This window comes from Parasteatoda tepidariorum, chromosome 9 (assembly GCF_982258835.1).
Source record: "Parasteatoda tepidariorum strain Cologne lab strain chromosome 9, Ptep-v5.0, whole genome shotgun sequence".
Lineage (NCBI taxonomy): Eukaryota > Metazoa > Arthropoda > Arachnida > Araneae > Theridiidae > Parasteatoda > Parasteatoda tepidariorum.
In genome coordinates, this window is record NC_141763.1 from 98,198,549 (window position 1) to 98,220,244 (window position 21,696).

Here is a 21,696-nt window from a genome sequence, read left to right on the forward strand (position 1 = left end):
AAGGGTTTATCCGATTAACAAAACAATAATGAAGATAAACAAATTTGTGAAGGGTCGGATTAAAAGAAAAATCATTTTGTGAAGGGTCCGTTTTTAAGTTAAAATATTTTGTGAAGGGTCCGTTTTTATGTAAAGATATTTTGTGAAGGGTCCGTTAACGGACCCAAATTTCTTCTAAACAAACCCCTAATATGCATTAAATGTATTTTGCCTCCCCAAATAGTTTTACATAAAGTTCAAGTCAGTATATTTAGCTAAATTTTATCACATATATACATTATTTTTATTGCTGAATTAAATTTTTATAGTCGTAGAGCATTTTTATACCCGGAAAAAAAATTGATGTAGGGTATACTAGGCAAATGCATCCCGGGCAGTGGCACTGAACCTTAAATAAACATTAGTGTTGGGTATACCAGGCAGATGTATACCGGGCAGTGGCACTTAACTAGATCTAGTATATATTAGGGACATTTACCAAAGCGACTATGTGATTGTCAACATTCACCGGTGGCAGTCAACAACCACCTATTTCGGCCCTTCACAGTTACATATGTATAATTATTCTGACGCTCGTATAACAAAAGAAAATATATTTTGCTATTTTTTAATTATAAAAGATAGCCTTATAGGTATTAAAATATCGGTTAGATTAGCGGAATTATATTTATACTAAAATATAAAATTAAAAAAAGGAGGTTTTAAAAAGAGTTCGATTCAAAAACTTATCAGTGAGTGATTTTTGCATATTAAAGAAATTTCAATGAGGAATAACTGTTTCTCTTAGATCTAAATAACTGCAAATAAGTGTAATTATTGTTTGGAAGTGAGTCGTGTTTTGGAAGATTTTACCTTTAACACCGATAAAAGGCACCGGTTGCTGTGTTTCATTATCATAATTTATGAAAATGTTCAATATAATATTTTTCACTTATTAAGATTTAAATTAATACAAAATAATGTTAAAAGTATGAAAAATAAGTTTAATAAAATTTCTGGGCCAAGGAGTTACTCAGTCAATTTTTCAAAAAAACATTTATGAGCCAACTTAGAACTTTATTTTAAATCATATTCAAAGAAAATGTTTAAAGAGCTTCTTTTTCTCTCCAGAGAATCATCGCAAAATTCAAATTTATTATCATCAAGTTTTTTTTTTTTTCCTAATTTTTCTGTAATTTAATTTTATTTCGGCTTTTTTTTTAAGCTTTTATATATTTGTCTTTTAAATAAAAAATGCGAAAGCAATTCAGCTTCTAATCATTTGTTTTTTAAAATAACTAGTAATTTTAACGAATAAAATTAAAGTTTATTTTAAGGTTAATACAGTATTTTAATGAACAAATTTTTGTACTAGAATTAATAATTTTTTAATCTGAATAAATAAATTATTTCTGTGATTAAACTAGTTTAAAGTAATTTTTTTTTATTTCATTGAACTAAAATATGTCTAGATAAAAATTCAATATGTCGCTCTCTGAAATGCTTTTAAAAAAATCGATTTTAATAAATCTCATGGGCGGCAGCACATTTATATTGTTAACATGATTTGCGATAATATTAATACAGTAATGTAAGATCTTTATGTTAAATTTATAACATTTTAATTTTAAAATAATTTGCTTTATTTCCTTGCGGAAACAAAGTAATTTTATATTCATTAAAAGTAAGTCTTTAAGGGCCATCTTTAATGAATATATAATTTTTAACTTCCCTTTTAGAATTTTTTTTTTCTCTATTGAATTAGGGATTTAAAATTTATTTGTTTGATTGAGTAGAGAATACGATAAAAAAAATTAAGTTAAATGAGTTTTAGAAACTGTTAAACAAATAACTTTCAGAAGCAATTAAATATAAGTATATTTAGTATAAATAAGGAATTATGTTTGCGAACTTCTACGCTTTAAACTAATACATAAATTTACATAACTTTGTTGTGTGCAAAACATTTTGTATAAATAGTTTTATCGAATTTCATCTCTAGTGGAATTTTTTAAGACTAATATTTGTTGTGTTACCTTAATGAGTTTTATATTTAATGGGTGGCTTTAGAAAAAGTTATTGGCTATTATTTTAACCATTTACATTTTATCAATATAATATCACTTTCTAAATTGGTTTTCCTGTAACTGGTCGGAAGCAAGTCATTTTGAATGTTTTTTTGATTGATTGTTTTTTGCATTAAGAAATTAGAAGTAAGTCTTATTAAATGTTTTTTCTTTTCTTTGTATTAAGAAGTTAAAAGTAAAAGTTTTAAGTTTTATTATTTTTCGAAGTTAAAAAATTTATTATTTTTATTAAGAAGTTAAAACCAAGCCATATTGAATGTTTTTTTTTTTTTTCGTACTAAGACGTTAGAAGTAAATCACATTGAATATTTTTTTTGAAGTTTTTTTCATTAAGAAGTTAGAAGTAAGTCATTTATTAAATGTTAATTACAATTAAGTTTTCATTCTTATTATTATTAAGAAGTAAAAAGTAAATCAGATTGAATATTTTTTTAAGTGACTTTTTTTGAATTAATAAATTAGAAGACTGAGTTTTTTAAGCTAAGAACATTAGTAGCAAGTCATATTAATTGTTTTTTTTTTTAATTGAGTAAGGATATTTATTAATATAATTGTTAATATAAAAATCTATCATTAATATAAGGTTTAATTTAAAGTTTATGGAAAGAAATCACTTCATTCTATGTAGCAAATTGATTAATACTCTTCTGTAGATTTAAAATTGCTCAAAATTTTGATATTTACACTTATTGTAGCATAATAATAAAGAAATAATGCTTTTTCAACTAGTTACTGTTTTTTAAAAAAAAAGTTGTGTTAAATCGAAACATTTTTTGCAAATATTAACTCATGAAAATATGCATCCCTTGCAAGACGACTGTTAATTGATTTGCGATTTATAACAAAGCCATTATGCGTTTTGTAATTGTATTTACTATAATACAGGGATGATTGTATTCTGGGTTTTACTGGATCTAAGAACAGGAAGCAGGGTCTGTGATTTTCCCGCTAATATTCGCGAAATTCAGCGTATCTCAAGGCCATTGGTTCTCAGACTTCCTCGAATTAGAAACTGAAAATCTGATGAAAATTAAAACTTCTGCTAAATCCTGTTAACGAGACGTTTACATACATGTTATTGTTGTTGTTGTCGTTAGCCATTAAGGCAGAGGGGTTGCGATTATTCTTTTTCCCCAACAGTGCCATCTATGGCCAAGAATTCGACTTTTTCCACGCCCATACGTCACACCCGTTTATAGGGCGGACCCTTGCATACATCCATTTATTCTCCACAGATCGTAATTTTGACCTGAACCAGAGAACGATCAATCTCCTATTAAGTACCCCCAGAGGTATTGATTTGTTATGGGAACATGAAGGACTTTATGACCAGACAGATTTGACGTGCACCAGTCGCCATTTACTACACGGGTAGTCTTCGGCCGCGCTGCTGATATACATATTATTCTTCCGCCAATTTGATTCTTTTGGTTTGAAGAATCTTTTGGTTGCTCCGAATCTCCTTATATCGCGATACTTATTCAAGCTATTTTAAAATTTAACATCGATTTTCGATTTTATCTGATTTAAAAGTTAAGCTTTGCGATTCGTATTCACGCGATTTAAAAATTGTGCATCGCGAATCTTATTTACGGGACATAAAAACCTAATATCGCTATTTGTATTGACGCGTTTTTAAAATCCAATATCGCGATTTATTTTCACGTCATTATTAAATCCAATATCGCGATTCATGTATGAAGTAAATTTTTTCTTGTTATTAGTTGCTATAAAGGTGTGATATTCTACATTAGCAGGTAATTTAGTTATATATGCTAGTTTTAAAAAAAATCTATTAAATCGGGAAACATGATTGGTATATAAATTGATATCTTGATATCGATCAAGTATTAAAAGTTCATGCAACTTTTAATCTTCTTAAAAGTAACTAGTTATGATCTTTTAATTATTTAATTACATTAAATTCGGTTTTAACGGCCTGAATCCAACCGGATATTACTTTTACAGTCGAACCTCGATTTAACGTACTTTGATTTAACGATTTAACCGATGTAACGAATATTTTACAATCGCTGAAAAAAAATTCGCACATAAAAATAAAACTTTGAATTTTTCGCACTTAAAATTTTCCATATTTCACACTCTTGTCCAAAGGTGCAATTATATGTAAATATTGTGTATTAAGTTTTAAAAGCAAGTATCGTTTCAAAGAATTAAGATAATTTTGAAGTTGATTTTCTAACATATAGTAACTTATAATTTTTAAGCTCGCAGTAAACAATAATCACTTGTTTTTTTTTTTTTTGTTTTTTTTTAATACCATACTCTTTGCAAAAATTTATATTCGATTTAACGAATGAATTTGTCGGTCCCGATCAATTCGTTAAATCGAAGTCCTACGGTATATAATAGTTAATGTATTGCTTTTTTGTGTTCATTTTTCCGGTTCTTTTTTTCTCCGTGATTTGTGCGGTCTTGTGGTTGACTTCTTTCTCTTACTCATATAAAGAGTGTTATAAAACTATTATAATTCATTATAATTCTTCTTCGAGGTAACGAATATATTTCAAACAGCTACTATGAAGACATTCACATAACGTGTGAAATAAAATAGGGGTGTGTACACAGAGCCAGTCGAGGGGCCGCATTGTCTTTAATTAATAATAACTAAGTTCAGATAGATTTTCCTGCCGTTTTTGCAAATTTTAACCCTTAAGAAGGCGTATAGCGAAAAGCGTGATTCAGATTTTAGTTTCAATGCGTTGTTACTATCTTAGTCATGAATTAATTACCTTTATATAAAAAGGGCTGTTCATAATGTTCTTTTGTTCGATTATAGGATGACCGCTGTAGGATTATTTAAAGGTCCGCCTATGTGCCCACATAAGGTTCGGTTACTTATCTTTTTTAACTCAAATGAGTCATCGTATTCAACTTTTATAAGCTGACCGCGCACTCTTATTTCTTGAAATGTATTCATCACGTCTAAAAAAATTTTACGTCTTTTTTTTATGAAATTGAGAGATTATTTTGCAATTTATTTTTAGGTAAGTAGTATTTTCAAGGGAGATTTTTTTTCTTCTTTTTATTTGCTGTAGAATTTTATCCTTTTATGACCTAGTCGCACTGTAAATTGTTGGAAATTCAGTGTATTCTCAATATCTCAAATTTAACGGGCTGCTAAAAAAATTCCGAGATAGCATCGAGTTTTCGAGATAACAAGTTCAGAGCTAAATATGCTCAAAAAAGTTTAAAAAAGAACAAACATATATATTCTAAAACATTACTCTAAAAGTAGAGTAATGAAACATGCGAATACCTACTATTAAATACTATATATATATTTTTTTTAAATTATAGTACTCAAAGATGTTGTCTGCAAATAAAATAGCATTCTTAACTGATCGGAGGGTAACTATTGGTACCATATAATATAGAATATGGGAAAAACTAATTAAAGGTTTAGGTAAAATAATATATTAAAACACTTACAGTAAGTATACTCTCGATATTTCAAAGTTGAAGGGGCGGTAAACAAATTTCGAGATAACAAGCTCAGGGCCAAATTATGTTCTAAAAAAATTCTAATTAGTATTCTATCTAAAACGTAGAGTCATGGAACAGTATAACTACTAATAAAGATATTTGTATAATTGTTGACAATAAGTCTTAATTCAACAATAATTATGCATTAAATATCAAATAATTAGTTTACAATAAACTTACATTAAAAGAGTTTATTTAAAAATAAAAAAAAAATAAAAAACTATTGCCATCGTGGCTTGTCGACATCGTTTTCAAAACAAAAATGCTCATCAATCCATTTTTCTATTCGAAAAATAGCTGCTAAGTGATCGTTTTCCATGTTCTCAGAGCATTTCATGAAACATGTCAATATGAGGGCAGCTTTTTTTCTTGGGGCGCTGTAATGTTAAGTAGTGATAGGCGGTGATTTTGTTTTTACAATGTTTTTTACTTTGAAAGGTTTTAGACACATAACAAGGTTTAGACAAGAAACTCTGCGACATAGGAATTCAAATTAATATTAGGTGGGAAAATGATGCTAAGGGGAAAAGTATTATCTTTGTATTTTTTTAATTTTTTTTAATTTTTTTTTTTTTTGACATGACAAGGTTTTGGGGATATCAAGAGTATCGACAGTATACTGTTTATCATGTTTAAGAAATGTTTATATCATGTTTCTGCAAGTATTTACCATTTCTGATAAAATTGACTCGCATTATTTTGTACGCATTATTTTGTAATTCCTTCAGATAAGTGATTTTTTTTACTATAATTTTTTGTTGTTGAATTTTCATCTTTTACACCGTTAAAAAAAGGTTTCTCAAAATTGAGCAAAAATGTGTCAAAATAACTCTGAAGCAAACATAGACGGGTTTGAAAACAACATTTATTTCAAATTGAACCAATCATAGACTCATTTTTGAGCGAAACGGTTATGGTGGGAGAAAAGTGTGATTGAGAGGTTCATTGATTGTCGGCAGGATTTGAACCTACGACCTCGAAGTCGTAGTAGGATGCTCTAACCACCATAGTTGTACACCACTTGCCAGGCATAGTTATGAAGCTTTTCACAGTGGCCGCCGCAATGGCATACTAATTTCCAATTTCTATGATAAAAAGAGCTGCAATTTTTAAAATATGCCCCCTTCAGATGATGTTTTCAATATAAACGTAAATAACAATGATCTGGAGCTGAATTCTAGTGAGTTTGAAATGAAAGTTTTGTTTTACTTATTTAGAGATGTTTTGTTAAAAAATTGTGACATGGTTGCTAGATTTAGAAAGAAGTCGCTTGTTTGGCCTCTCTTTATTTGATTACTACTGTTTGTTCTCGGTGCAAGTCGTGCACCATCATGGTTTAGTGTTGGCACATTGCGGCGAGTATTATATATAAAGGTTCTTAATTGCCCTGCATTGGAGTATGCAACTATGGTGGTAAAAACACCCTACTACGAACCCGGAGTCCTTGGTTCGAATCCTGCCGGCAACAACACTTCTCACACTTTCCTCCCACCACATTCCTCACACTTTGAGACCATGCGTTTTGTTCAAAAATGAGTATATGCTCTTTCAGTTTTGAATAAATAAGAATTTTTAAGTCTGACTAGATTTTTCTGGAGATATTTTTATATTTACATTTTTGCTCAATATTAAGGAATTCTTTCTTTCTTTATTTTTTTTTACAGTACGGGAGTTGACCGTTCTGTAGTTTGTATGAATATATATTGTCATGTCTTAAAAACATGTAAATATTTATCATTTTTAAGTAATTTATGGAATATTTTGTGAATCCATTAGATAAATACTCTTCAAGAGATAATTTTCGGTAGTTGAATTTTTTGCCGTATAAATATTTGAATCCAAAGTCCAAAATTAGTTTACAGTATTCGCTTTTTCTTACTTTTACAGTGTAGGAGTTGACAGTTCTGTAGTTTGTATGAATATTTATTTGCTATATCGTAAAAAGATGCAAATATTTATCAATTTTAAGTAATTTATAGAATATTTTGTGAATCCATTAGATAAATACTCTTTCAAGAGATAATTTTTCGTAGTTGAATTTTTTTGCCGTCGAAATGTTTAAGTGTGTTCGAAATTGGAATTCAAAGCATAAAATTAGTTTTGAGATTTTGCTTTTTCTTCTATTAATGTTTTTCTTATATTTAGTATAAAACAATCTAAACTAGTTCAAAAGATATATTCCGCAAATCTCGAATGAAACTTACTTTTTAACTTCTTGTGTACAGTAATTTTAATATTTATGTTAAATTTACGAGGATTCAACGGATTTGCAACCCTACTTTTATTTTGAGGGGATAGATAGAGGGATTTAAGCTGACCCTTTAGCATTTCCTGTCCGTTTTCTGGCAGCGTGAGAAAAACACCAATTATGAGGTTTCATATAGTTTTGTTGACCAGGTGTTTCTTTTTAAGGGTAGAAGGACAGAACTTACTTTTGATTGGAAGACATATTTATCTTACTGGTTATTGGGTTAAACCACCTGCATGGGTTTAACCTCATAAAGGGAGTGGAATAAGTGTAAGAAAGGAGAAAGTTAAATGGTCAGTGAAAAATGTTATAAAATAGTGTAAATTGAATCTGAAATTCTCTCAATCAATGTATTTTCAAAATGATAATTAAATCCGTGAGCATGCAGAAAATATTATAATTAATCATGTTTTTTTACCTAGAGTTTTAATTTTTTCAGAAATTTCTTTTCGGAGATTGAAATGAAAATAAAAAGGCAGTTTAAAAGTAAATAATATAATTTGTAAAAATGATTTTTATAACATTTTATTGCCTATCCATAAATATAATTCGTATAATTTGACTATTTCAGTTTTTCAATCAAATTAGAAAATACTGTACAGTTTTTCTCTCTCTCTAGTAAAGCAATTATTTAAATGTTCTTATTTTTCCGAAGATACTATGTTAAATATTGAAATTCCATAATTTATAATTTACTAAATTATTCGATCTCTTTAAAGAAATGAATAAATGAAAAAATAAAAGTAAACAAATAAATAAAATGAAATTGAAGATGACGAAGTATGTGGGTCATAAGCAATATTTCAATGTAAATCCCGCACTTAAACAATATTCAATTAAACTTTTAAGTTGGAAATTTTAAATGCGTTATTAAATTCATCGTCTGCTAATTATTTAATATTCTTTTTTTTAAAAAAAAATATTGACCGCTTAGTTCTGATGTTAATGGTATTATCTCCGTGAATGCATATAAAAAAAAGAGAACGCTGACGCATCAAGCTCGCCTGCTCCATCCCCGTTTGTTGTCTGTAATAATAGGAATTTATGCGACAGATCCACTATCCCGTGCATTAATCGCTATCGAAACGAGAATAGGTGCTGGGGCTATTAAAACTTCCGGACCCCCTAATCCCATTCTGCCTCAATTAGCACTCTGCTGATCCACTCTCGTTTCCTGGCACCTCCCCCCTGAGACAAAAGACTTGACTAATTCTCGAATTCATCACAGTCATCTAGGTCCCTATCACGTGACTTCTATTTCATTCGAAAAAAAGTTCTCAGAACAGAAAAAGCAATCAATGCATAACGTAAGACTATTTTCTAAATTTACAATTTAAAATAAAAATGTATCACTATTTTTCAAGTATCGCGATATTAATATTTCGATAATACTCTCACGATATATCGTGAATACCTTTTTTAACGATTAATATCGAAGACGCAATAATTATCGAGGATGATGATCTTGCGATTATTGTCGGCTAGACTACACTAATAACGATAATATTGTTATCATTATTTGGATTTTATCACATGATTTTTTTATTTGAAGGGGGGGGGGGGGAATGATTTGAATAAAACTAGACGATCTATCGTGACATATCGATATTTTTTAAATATCGTGGTAATGTTATTTTGAAAATATTCACCTTATATCATTAGTACAATTCCCGACGACAAATGTCGAATATAAAATAATTATCAACAATTATAATTGCGATACCAATATTTTAATTATATTATCACGATGTATCGTGAGTGCAACGTTTAATAATAATTATCGAATGTACAATAATTATCATCAATGATAATACTACGATCATTATTCGGATTTTATCACTTGACTTTCTTATTTGAAGTAAAGCTAAGGAATAATAGGTGATATATCGCGAAATATCGATTTTTTTTTTATACATCGCGTCAACATTACTTTGAAATATTCACGATTTATCATGAATTTAATTCTGAAATATCGAATATACAATAATTGTCAACGATTATAATCTCGCAATCATTGTCGATTTTGCTAAATATCTACAAGGGTAAAATCGCTATTGTTATCGTCAATGATAAAAATTAACTTAAAAATGTTTCAAGCTTTATCGATAACGAGAAGTATGGAATACTATATTAGGATGAATTTCATCAGGGCTGCAAGAATATTTACTAATGTAAAAAATAAAATGAGTTAAATTGAAAAAAATATAGCGAGATATAGTGAACCATCGATATTTTTCGATGATATCAATATTTAATCTTCGATATCGTGCAACATTTTTACAGAATACAGAAATAACTTCTATTTTCTTATGCGAAATGTATCGATAATAAGCAATTTGTTTTCGTTCTTACCAATTATTTCAAGTCAATTTTTTAATGGCACATTGTTGTGTTTTATTTATATTACATTTATAATAAAAATAATTGAAATAAAATAATTAATTCGCATAAAATTAATTTTAGAAACAGAGATTTTCGTTATACATCAAAACAGAAAAATAATTCTTGCTAATCATGGGTCTAAAGACTTTTTTTTAAAAATAAAATATATAATTATTGTAAAAAATTGTTTTTAAATACTTTTAAAAACAAATCTTCTGAGATTTCGAGCTCCTTCCCTTATTCTAAAAGTAGTTAAATGTTCTGTTACTATTAATAAAAAATGTTCCTAATGTATTTTTATTTAATGGATATTTTTATTTAATGGATATTTATATCTTATTTTAAAGTATTATAAAACATTCGAAATTTTCTTCCTAGTTAGTTATATATTAGTTTAGGAAATTAATATAAATATTAGTTTTGTAAGAAACTTTTTTCGAGAACTCTTTGTAGCTTGCTGATGAATTTGATTTGATGGTAACTTTCTACGAGGGGAATAGGAATTTATGTCTTTAATTCAACGTAATTTCATTTTCATTTACTTTAATTTATTTAAATCTCTAAATAATTGTATTTAATTTTTTTTCTGTCGTAACAAAATTATGAACACTAACACAGTTAGTAGATCGAATAATTTTCTTTATTATACTGTTTCGATTTTCGTAGCAATTCCTTGGAGATTTCTGTATCGTGATCTGTGGCACAATAATTGGCAACTTCCGGACAGTGACCTGCGAGAAACTAAAAATAAAAGATCACCGAAATTTACAATTCGAAAGGTATAACTCTTAGCCACCCCCGGGCAAATATCTACATTTTTTTTTTTTTTTTTTTTTGTTAAAAAATAAATTAAAAAATTTGGAAGTTTAAAATCTAATTGGCACCTTGGCGATTGTAGTTGGCGTGACAGATCACGACACGGATATATCCCAGTGTCCAACTCAGAATTTGATATATTTGATAAATTTGATATATTTGAAATTCCCTAATCATTCTTTCTTCCTAAATTCCTAGAATATTTATTCTTAGCATATTAATCATTCACGTTCAAACTCAGAAATTACAAATTTCCCTTCTTTTACACTATATTATGATTCAAGAAAAAAAAGAAGAAAAGAACAAAAAGGACAACCAATCACTGTTCTAGTTTTCTATCGAATGAGATACTTAAAACTTACCAATGATACATTCCTATCCACCATTACCAAGAAAGAAATTCGAAACCCTCTTTTGTGATGATGTAGGATGCTCCACCACGGGGGATGGAAGAAAAGAAAAAAGACGGGGGAAAGAAACGATCTAAACCAATACCTCCTAGATTGAAGAAAGCCGAAGGACGGAAAACGATGACTCATACAGTTAGGCCCAGATTTGCTGATCACTTCTGACGAAGCTTCTCTTTTTCCCTTCTGTTTCTCGACACTTTTTCGTTACTCTTCTACTAATTTTTTACTTTCTACAAATTATTATTATTATTTTTTTTTGTCTAGATTAAATGTTCTTAAATTGTGTAAAAATGCTTAATATATTTATTTGTTTTCAGAAATGATTAACAATAAATCAATTCTAACAAAAATAACTGTTGTGTGAATGAAAAAAAATATATTTTTAAGCATTAAATATCAGTTTTATTTTATAAATTGGAAAATTTTATCTTGTTATAAAATGTATGGATTAAAAACAAAGAAATATATTTTTAAAGGGATTTTACACATTTATTATTATTATAGTTTTGACATAAAACTAAGAAAGGGGTCTAATTTTTATAATATGATACTTACATTTTTAGTAGATGATTATTTTGGATTTTAATGATTATGTTTTGCATGTTATTAGAACTAGAGCATACGAAATAAAATAGAAATTGTTTATAAACAATGACATAAAATGAGCTTAAAAAAATTTAGAAAATCAAATGCAGTCTTCAAACAAGGTTTAGATAGTAAAAAAAAAAACATATCAAAAGCATGATTATAATTTGTATTTTTTTCCTGTGGAAGTGTGATTGTTAGAAGTGATAAACTAAAATTAAAGTAAGCAACCTTAGATAACAAATATTTTATTAAATAGCAAATTCAAAAAACGATAAATAAAATGTAAACACAAATTTTACTGAAATATGTTAAAACTTTCAGTAACATTTAAAAAAGTATAATTTTTACCATCACACTGATAAACTAAAATAAAGTAAGCAACCGTAGATAACAAATATTTTATTAAATAGCAAATTCAAAAAACGATAAATAAAATGTAAACACAAATTTTACTGAAATATGTTAAACTTTCAGTAACATTTAAAAAAGTATAATTTTTACCCGTCACACTGATAAACTAAAATAAAGTAAGCAACCTTAGATAATAAATATTTTATTAAATAGCAAATTCAAAAAATGATAAATAAAATGTAAACATAAATTTTACTGATATATGTTTAACTTTCAGTAGCATTTAAAAATAATTCTAATGTCATTTAATATCTCTTTTCTAATGTCATTTTCCTTGAAATGCATCTCACATACCTATAACAAAATGAATACAATATTTAAATGTGCATTTAAAATAAATAGTACATACTATATTCATGTATGAAAAATTAATAGATTTAAATTTCATAATCAAATAAATTACAATATATTATGGTCAAACAAAAATGTTTAAAGTTTGAGCAAAAATTTAATAAAATACTAAAATTATTAATATTTTTATAAAATAAAACTCTATAAAAATAACTATATATTACAATAGTTTGCGATATGATTGATAAGAACAACTTAATTATTATAAATAATTTATCCACAATTTAAAATAATTTACTCTTAGTAAAAATATAATAAAGAAGCATAATTAAATTTTTAAAAATAAGAACAAATATTACTCACTTTAGAATTCTTTGCAACTTCAAAATCTCTTGGCATGGCGGCAAGCCATTTCTTACGTATTGGGAAATCCAAAATTTAATGCTTTTGTACCATCAACTTTGTAAAATCCTCTGCAGTTTGGTACACAGCACTCATTGGCAATTATCCATAACACTAAGAATTAAATTAATGCTGACATTTACAACATTTGTTGAATAAATATAAATTTTACGAAGAACGTTGACACCAGAACACACACGGTTGTTTACAAATTCAAATAAAAAATATTCGCCAATTGGCTGAATGCCAACACAGGTTATAATACTTGAGAATATCGCCAATGGCTCGTTTGATCAGATTCGGAGTTTTTCGTAAAAATAGCTACCCTGACTGGTTTCCCTCTGGGCCTAACTCTACTACGTCATCATCGCTTATAGTAACCCGTCGTGAGGCTTGATTCCTTTCTAGGAGGTATTGTCTAAACCCTGGGGTAGTATCCCCTGCGAAGATATATACTCCTGCCCCTTTTTCCACCTTGTTGTGGGCCTCAACAGAGAAGCGTCCACCCCACCACCACCTTTTCCTTTCTCTCAGAAAGGAAGCTGTTCCATGCAGAGTATACACCTGGTGCCATTTGTCTCACAGTTGCGGGTAGAGGTTGTCCCCAGAAAGAGCGTCTTAAATTTTTCCATTTTCGAAGCTCTTTCTGGCTGATAATTTACTGGATTCCATAGATTTCTTCTTTCAAGTGTTTATGTTGTTACCTTCAAGCGTCTTTGTTAAAGTGCTTGTTTGGAATCCTTTTATTTTTCGTTTCCAACAATGCTCGAATTTAGATATTCGGGCTTCAGGTGTGAAGATTATCGTTTGCTTGTGTTTAGATCGTTTTCGTGTGTACTTAGCTGCAAAATGTGAAATGGTGTGTTGGATTAACAATGTGCAGGTTGGTGCTTAACTTTTCATTTTATTTTAGCACATTTTTTTTCCTTCCCCTTTTTTTTGTTTTTGACTTATTGTAGAAATACATTTGAAATTTATAATTCGGAGAAATATCTGATGTTCAGAATATTGCAACTTGTTTTTGCTTATTTTTTTTCGATAACAATTTCATAGTTTGACAGTGAAAAATAAGTTGGGAAATTTTTTTATGGTTCAAAATAATAATGTTTTATTTATTTTTTTAAGATGGTTTTATATATTTTTAAAAGGGTTATTTTTTTTTTAAGTTTAAGTGCTTTGTTTACATTTTTATAGTTATCTTTATGAAACTTCACTGAATTCTTCCTATTAATGACTAAAAAAATAATTTTTTTCTTTTTTTTTATACATAAAAAAAAGAAACATGATAATGATAACATGTTAAATATGGGATCCTTAACAAGGTTCATCGTTAAGAATATTGCAACTTGTTTTTTGCTGATTTTCTTCGATAATAATTTCATAGTTTGTCAGTGAAAAATAATTTATGAGGCTTCCTTTGTTCCTGTGGTTATTTGAGACGTTTCTTATTAAGTTTTTATAAATATCATCTTTTGCAATTTATAGTTACCAAGTTCTTTTGCCTGTTGTAATCGACATAATATTTTTATTTTTTTTAAAAAACATCATCTGTTAAAATTTAACTCTTGCGCATTTGAAAGTAAGAGATCGATTATTTCATAATTGGTTAAAGTTTATCATCCACAGATTATCATTGCCATTAATATAGTTACTTATTTAAATTACAATTCATCACATTAGAATAATTAAAGGAACGTAACAGTTGAAGAAAAAAGATTTCTTTGGCAGTGTGAACTGTAATTTACATTTAATGTTGCCATCATAATTAAGATTAATATTTCAAAATTTAATGTTTATGTCTGATGTCCCATTAACGGAAAGTTAATTTAAAATATTCATTCTGAATATATTATTGATTGAGAAAAAGCTTGTTTTACATAAATGCGATTAATGTTTTTCACTAATATTTATTTAAGTTTAACGTATGCATTATTACAATTTTAATATATATCTCTCTCCCCAACTAAATTACACAGTAAAAAATTCTGGATCAAATTACGGTATAAAGTACCGGCACTTTTCTTGCATCATCCGTAAACATTTCCAATTTTTACCATAAAATATTATACCGTAACTTAAACAGGAATATTAATTTAATTCGAGTGATTCAGTTATTTGAGTTATTCGAGTGATCGAGTAATTTCAGTTATTATTACTGTAAAACATGTTCCGTTAAAAATTACCAGTACTTTGACCAGTACTTTTTCGCTCTGTACATTTGCTAGCTTTTAATTTTGTTTAGACCTACTAAATCTTAAACTGAGTAACATTTTTATGAAGTATACTACTGGAAATAAAAAATATTTTTCAGCAATTTGAAAGCAAAATGATTAATAATAATATCTAGGCGTATATAATATCTAGGCATATATATATATGTAATATAATAATATTTAGGCAGTAATTATTGGGAAAAATGGTCAGAAAATTTTAAAATAACGCTTGCTTAGTATTTTATGTTTTTCGAAAGAGTATAAAGAATTTGTAAAAATTAAATAAAGATGAATACAAAATATTGACCTATTCCCTTGCGTTTACAACCCTTTTGAGTTGTCTAAGGTAGCAGTTTTTTTAAACCGCTATTGTTATTATTTTTTTTTTTAACAAATTAATCCCTTTGATTTGAATGTAAAAAAAAAAAATAAAAAAAAAGCCATCAAACAATTTCAGTATTAAAATATTTTTTTAGTGTTTTGGATCTTTGATTTTTTTTTCTCCAATTATTCTACGTTTATTGGCCCTTACTAATAAAAAATAGGCTATTTTTAAAGCGGCTATGTTTGCTCTCCTAATACTTGTCTTAAATATGCTGGAATATTTATTGTTAAATTAAAAAAATAATATTATTAATTTTTCATTTTATTTATTTATTTTTATTTTTGAAAATTTGTCTTTGAATTAATGTTGAAAAAAATATATTTTAAAAATTTAAAATCAGAAAAAAAAAAAAAAAAAAAAAGCTCATTCCTTTAAGTATCTTGTCAAAAATGCTCTTATTTCATAATGCACTGTTTTTGTTTGTAAAGATGTATTTAGATAATGTTTTGTATCTTAATATTAAATGTTGTAACGTCAAAATAAGAGGAAACAAATTCTTCATAAAATTTTTTTGATTTATCAAAAATTTAAAAAAAAAAAAAATAAAAAAAAAAAAGAAAAACTTTTAAGTTTAAAGGTTTTTACAAAATACAAACAAAAAAAAAAAGGACAGGAAAAGTTGCATTTTTTTGCAAAAATCTAGAAAATTCTTACGCCATTCCTAAAAAGTAACCAGTTTTGGAATTGTCAGTAACAGTAATCAGTTATTGAGATTCGAGTTAAATAATTCCAACATCCATTGCAAATATTTATTTGGCCTAGATGATATTTAAGAATAATAATTAATATCGTGCTGTCGAAATTTTATTTTTTACTTATCTAAAATTTACTACTCCATTTATAGGTTTTCTCCGATGCACTTGTTGATGTACAGAAACCTGTTTTTATTTCATTGATGTTTTCTACCATTAAAAGGGTTTTGCTCTTTCTCACCTTTTAATCCTATCAAAGTGGATTTTATATTTCTGTTTCCTATTTGTTGTTTATTTCCATCTTTGTTTACTATTGTTTTATACATTGTTTGTATGCTGAGATTCTTTGAATGTTGAATGAAATCTTAAGTTAACTGCAGGCATGCATAATATACACGAGCGCGCGAGCACCGTTCGTGGTAGATTAGTCACCGTCTCAGAAACTTTTTTAATAGTTACTCATTATTATACAATTAAGTTCTGATTATTATAAAGTACTGAATTGCAGAATAGACTTAAATATATATATATATATATATATATATATATATATATATATATATATATATATATATATATATATATATATATATATATATATATATATATATATATATATATATATATAAATGCATAAATGGTCGAAATTTCTATATACTACGATGCAGTCAATTTTAGAAAAATCGGATGCAATAACAGAAAGTTTGATAAGTTAATAACTAGTTTTATATCTTCAAAAAACTGCTAATTTTAACGAAAAATGTGGTGGTATGTATAACAATCCATATATATATATATAGAGAGAGAGAGAGAGAGAGTCATATAAAAATTTAAACGCCAATTTCAAAAAAAAAAATAATAATTTTTATTTTTCGAACAAGTTTAATTTTAATCTGTTTCTGCAGTTTTGATCACATTTTGGCGAGACAAGTATTTTTATGTTCTAACAATGAGGTCTGTTAACATACAGATAACTTTTCAAATTATATGACAATGACGTTCAATAGCCATGCGGAATGGCATTATTTTAATACCAGTCTTTCGCATAGAATCACAATATGCACAAGAAGACGCTTGCCTTATTAAGATTTTCATACTATTAAGATGACGTGTGTCGTATTAAGATTTTCATACTATTTAAATTTTCGAACTGGTATTTAGATTTTCATACTAGTTAAGATTAGCTGCGCCGTACTTTTTGCGTTTTGGACTTAAGAAATCAGATTGCGTTATTCGCTGGATTGAAACATTTCCTCAGTACTATTTATTGCCATTAAAAATGTGTTGCATTTCCCTAGAAGAACTGGAAAAAAAATCATAATTGTTCGTATGTCTTATGGCTGTCGGCTTTCAAAGTCTTATGATTAAAACTTTTAAAAAGAATTTTACAGCTATGGATTAAATTGGATAATTTGATAGTTAAATGATGGATAGTTTCACATGAGATCCATTAAATCGTTAAGCTTATTGTAGAATTTGTAGATGTAATTCTTGACTTATTAAGTAAATTATAAATCTGGATAAAGTATCTCTTCTTGTAAGATAAAGTATCTTGTTTACTAGGATAAGACTTATTAAGTAAATTATAAATCTGGATAAAGTATCTCTTCTTGTAGGATAAAGTATCTTGTTTACTAGTTAAATTTAGTAGGAATAACACGATCTGTGACGTAGGCTATAGTATACCCAATTGAAGTATTAATGGATAATTTCATATGATTTAATAACAGATATGATAACGTTAAATCTAATTGTAGCCTTACCTAATAAATAAATTGTAATAACTTCGAATAAAGAAAGAACAGCTTTGTAGTATTAATGTTTCAAAATGTGTAAATGGAATTGTTGATTTGAACAGTAATACATATGGACTAAAAGTATCGATGGATAGTTCTACACTTTTATCTTTAACTGTTGTGAATTTGCAACAGTTACTCAAGACTGTTTGGACAAGTTTAGCTCATCTAAAGCCAGTGCTGTCTCTGATTAGTCTGGAATTGTCGCAAAACGTCAATTGGGCAAAAGCCGCAGTTTTGTGAGGAAAAAAAAGTGTTTGTAATATAATTTTTTAATATTTAAAAACTTACTTCAATGTTTTATTATCTTGCTTCTTAAGAATTTTCAGTAACTGAGAATGGGTAGTGATTTTGATCATTTTCATCATAATGAAAAAATGTTGCCAAATTGGCGATTTTTAAAAAAAGAATAATTCTTCACATCAAGATGATATGAAGAGTTTTAAATCACCGTTTTTCTTCAAGTGTAAGACACTTAAACTGTGTGTGTGTTTTTTCTTTTCCCCCTTGGCGACAGAGGTTCGGAAAACCATGCTAACACAAAATTTAAAGTATTGCAGCTATGAAAAAAAAGTTAGTTGCTCGGTTATCCTTAAACTGTTCTATAAAATTGTTGAATAATATAACAACTATAGCTTCGAATAAAATAATAATGCACATCTTCAATTTTAGCAATATTTTGAGCGGAATGTTTCCAGTGCTATCTTACTCACTGTATTGGCAGGTGTGCCTTATCCGTATACCATTGAATGCGCTTCACGTGGATTTACTCATTATCACCACAGTTTGTCTTACATTCCAATGGTTGGAGTTGACCAAAGAAATCTTGAATTGGACACCTACCCTACAGATTATCTTTGTTGAACACTGAGAGCTAATCTTGGTATTGAACACTTAAGATTTATCTCGCAACTTAGGAAAACTAATCTTGCTTTTGAACGTTGAAGACTAATCTTGGTATTGAATGGGGTATAGTGGATTTATCTTGCTTTTAAAAGAAATGGAAGGCTCCTCAAAATTCCTTTGCTTTCTTTTGTATGTCTGAAGCTTCTCTCCTCTCTTTTGTATTTTTACTTTCTCCATTGTGTATTGGTACCGATTGGGTGCAAACAAATTTAGAATTTAATTTTTACCTGAAGGCTTTGAATAAACTTTAAATGGAATTATTTCGTTTTGTACATTGAAAAAAAAGAGTATGGTTAAAACTACCGGAATATGATAAAATTTGCCGTGTTTTTGGTTCCAAAATTTATTTAGTAATTTTTATTGAGGCGCTTTGGTAAAGATTTCTGGAAAAATTAACAATAAAATAGGGTTTTATTATGTGTGAAAAAATCCGGGATATATAATAAAATTTTCATTTTCATTCAAAATTTTTTATTTATAATAAAATTTTCTATTGTAATGCCCTTAGAGCGTGGCATAAAAACCATTTTTTCGGAAAAATTTACTTTTTAGTTTTGTATATTTTACTAAACGTGTGCAGGGATGCCCCCTTTACAGGGAAAATACAGGGAATTTAAAAATCGCCTAAAATAACAGGAAAAATAGAGGGAGCCTTTTTAAAGAATTGGTTACCATTCAAAGTGATCTATGGGATATTTAAGGATAATATTTCATTTACAATAGCCTTATTTGTTTTAAGTATGTTAAGCTGTTTCTTATTTCTTTAAGTTTTTCCAACAATTAAATTGATATTAAATAATATTATTAATTAATAATAATTATTATTAATATTAATTGATATTAATTAAAATTTATAGATATTAATTAATAGTTAGCCCAGTATAGGTTACAACAGTGATTGTGTGTTTTATCTTAATATATATTATGTATAGTATGTACTTTTCCCATATTTGAGTGGCAACTTTGGTGTGGTAATAGGAACGATGAATTTGAATATCAGAATTTCCGGCTAACCATAGCCATATGAACGGAAAAATTACTAAATAAATGATTTAAATACCTTATATTTTGGTTTTATACTAATTGTGTTTTAATTTAGCTTTGAAAAATCTAAACTCGTTCTGTTAAAAATAATTTTTTTCTTTTGAAAAAAATCAATGTAAATTTTAATTTAACTTTAAAAAATTTTAATTTGTTTTCATAAAATATTAGTATTTTATAAAAATGTAGTTATTAATTTTACATCCATAAAATCGATTAAAAAAATACGTATTATATTTCCAGGGCAGCGCTAAGGATTTCCAATCATTAGCCAGTAAATTAATTTAATATCCAAAAGTATTTGCCAATTTTCGTAAGTTTTCTCCAAATGTTAACACTATTTTATGATTAATTTTTTTCCCTATAGGAAACTATTTTACTGTAGTTTGTTTCAGGCTTATAATATTTGGACCTGACTCCTAATCGGTCGTGCGGCGCATCTAACTGAAAATGACTATAATCGAATAAAAAATACTGATTTGTTTAGAAAAATTCATTTTGACGTCATTTTGAGGATCGAGATAAATATAAATTTTTCTTTCCAGTAGAAAAAATCATTCTCGAATATTTTCGCCAACGAACACAATTTTATTCTCCAAATTTTATCGCATTTATCGAATGATTAGCGCCAACCCTATTATGTAAAAAAATGAATGTATTAAAAATAACTAAGAAAATTAACTAAGTTATTAATTTAAAGAAATATATATTTTATTACGTATAAAAGTTTCTTTATTTGCTACTTATTGAATAGAAATTGCCATCTTCAAAGCTCCAATCTCATCACGTTAAGCGTTACATTTTTAGATATGCATTTTCCATGTTAAGAATAGTTTTCGAAAGCAAAAATCTAAAATTACTGGAATCTTATCTTCTCTTCCCACGTTTTATATTCAAGTATTATCAGCTGCACCCCCCACCCCCTATAACGATTCTCAGAAAATTCATATTACATTACTATAATCTCGTTTTCGCTTGAGAGAAGAATTGGCAATAACGAACAATGTCCGATGGGGAGGGGGGAAAAGAAGACGTTATCGATAAATAAATAAATACAGCATGCAAAGTGGAATAAAGTAAAAGAAAAAAAAATACTCACTCCCCTAGCGGAACAAATGTTTCGGGATCTTTTAAGATTTTTTTTTATATATATATATATAACGGAATTATGCCCCCCACCCTCGCATTAAAGATTGTACCGGTGAAGGGGGTTGTAATCGAATTTCTATCCATTTTTGGACTTCAGTTGCGCATGATGTCAAATATTCACAGCTGCGCGATTCAAGTGCAAAGTGTTTTTTTATTTTTTACGATTTGCAGTTTTAATATTCAGAGGGTTTTAATAATTTTGTTGTTACGAGAGCCTCTGAATTATTTATAAAGTGACAGTGCGGCTAATATATATACTTCATTTTAATATATATATATCGTTACGGTTCTGCAGTGTGAGAGAGGTACTACCAATTTTGATTAACTCTTGCTGTTTATGAAATTTTCATCAATCTGTTATTTATCGTCTATTATGTTTATTTATCGTCTGAA

At 27.8% G+C, this 21,696-nt stretch overlaps 1 protein-coding gene across 2 annotated transcripts in view; it reads left to right on the plus strand.

Annotated features, from left to right (window-relative positions):
* Positions 1–21,696, plus strand: part of LOC107439618 (uncharacterized) — a 315,949-nt gene that overhangs the window by 224,028 nt on the left and 70,225 nt on the right. The window contains exon 1 of one of the 2 annotated variants that reach the window (XM_016052278.5): positions 13,599–14,004. The exons of the other annotated variant lie outside the window; for it this stretch is intronic. Coding sequence (XP_015907764.1) covers positions 13,997–14,004 — 8 coding nt within the window. The 5' untranslated portion in view covers positions 13,599–13,996. Of the gene's footprint in view, positions 1–13,598; positions 14,005–21,696 lie in introns of those variants that run through there. 2 annotated transcript variants of the gene reach the window in all.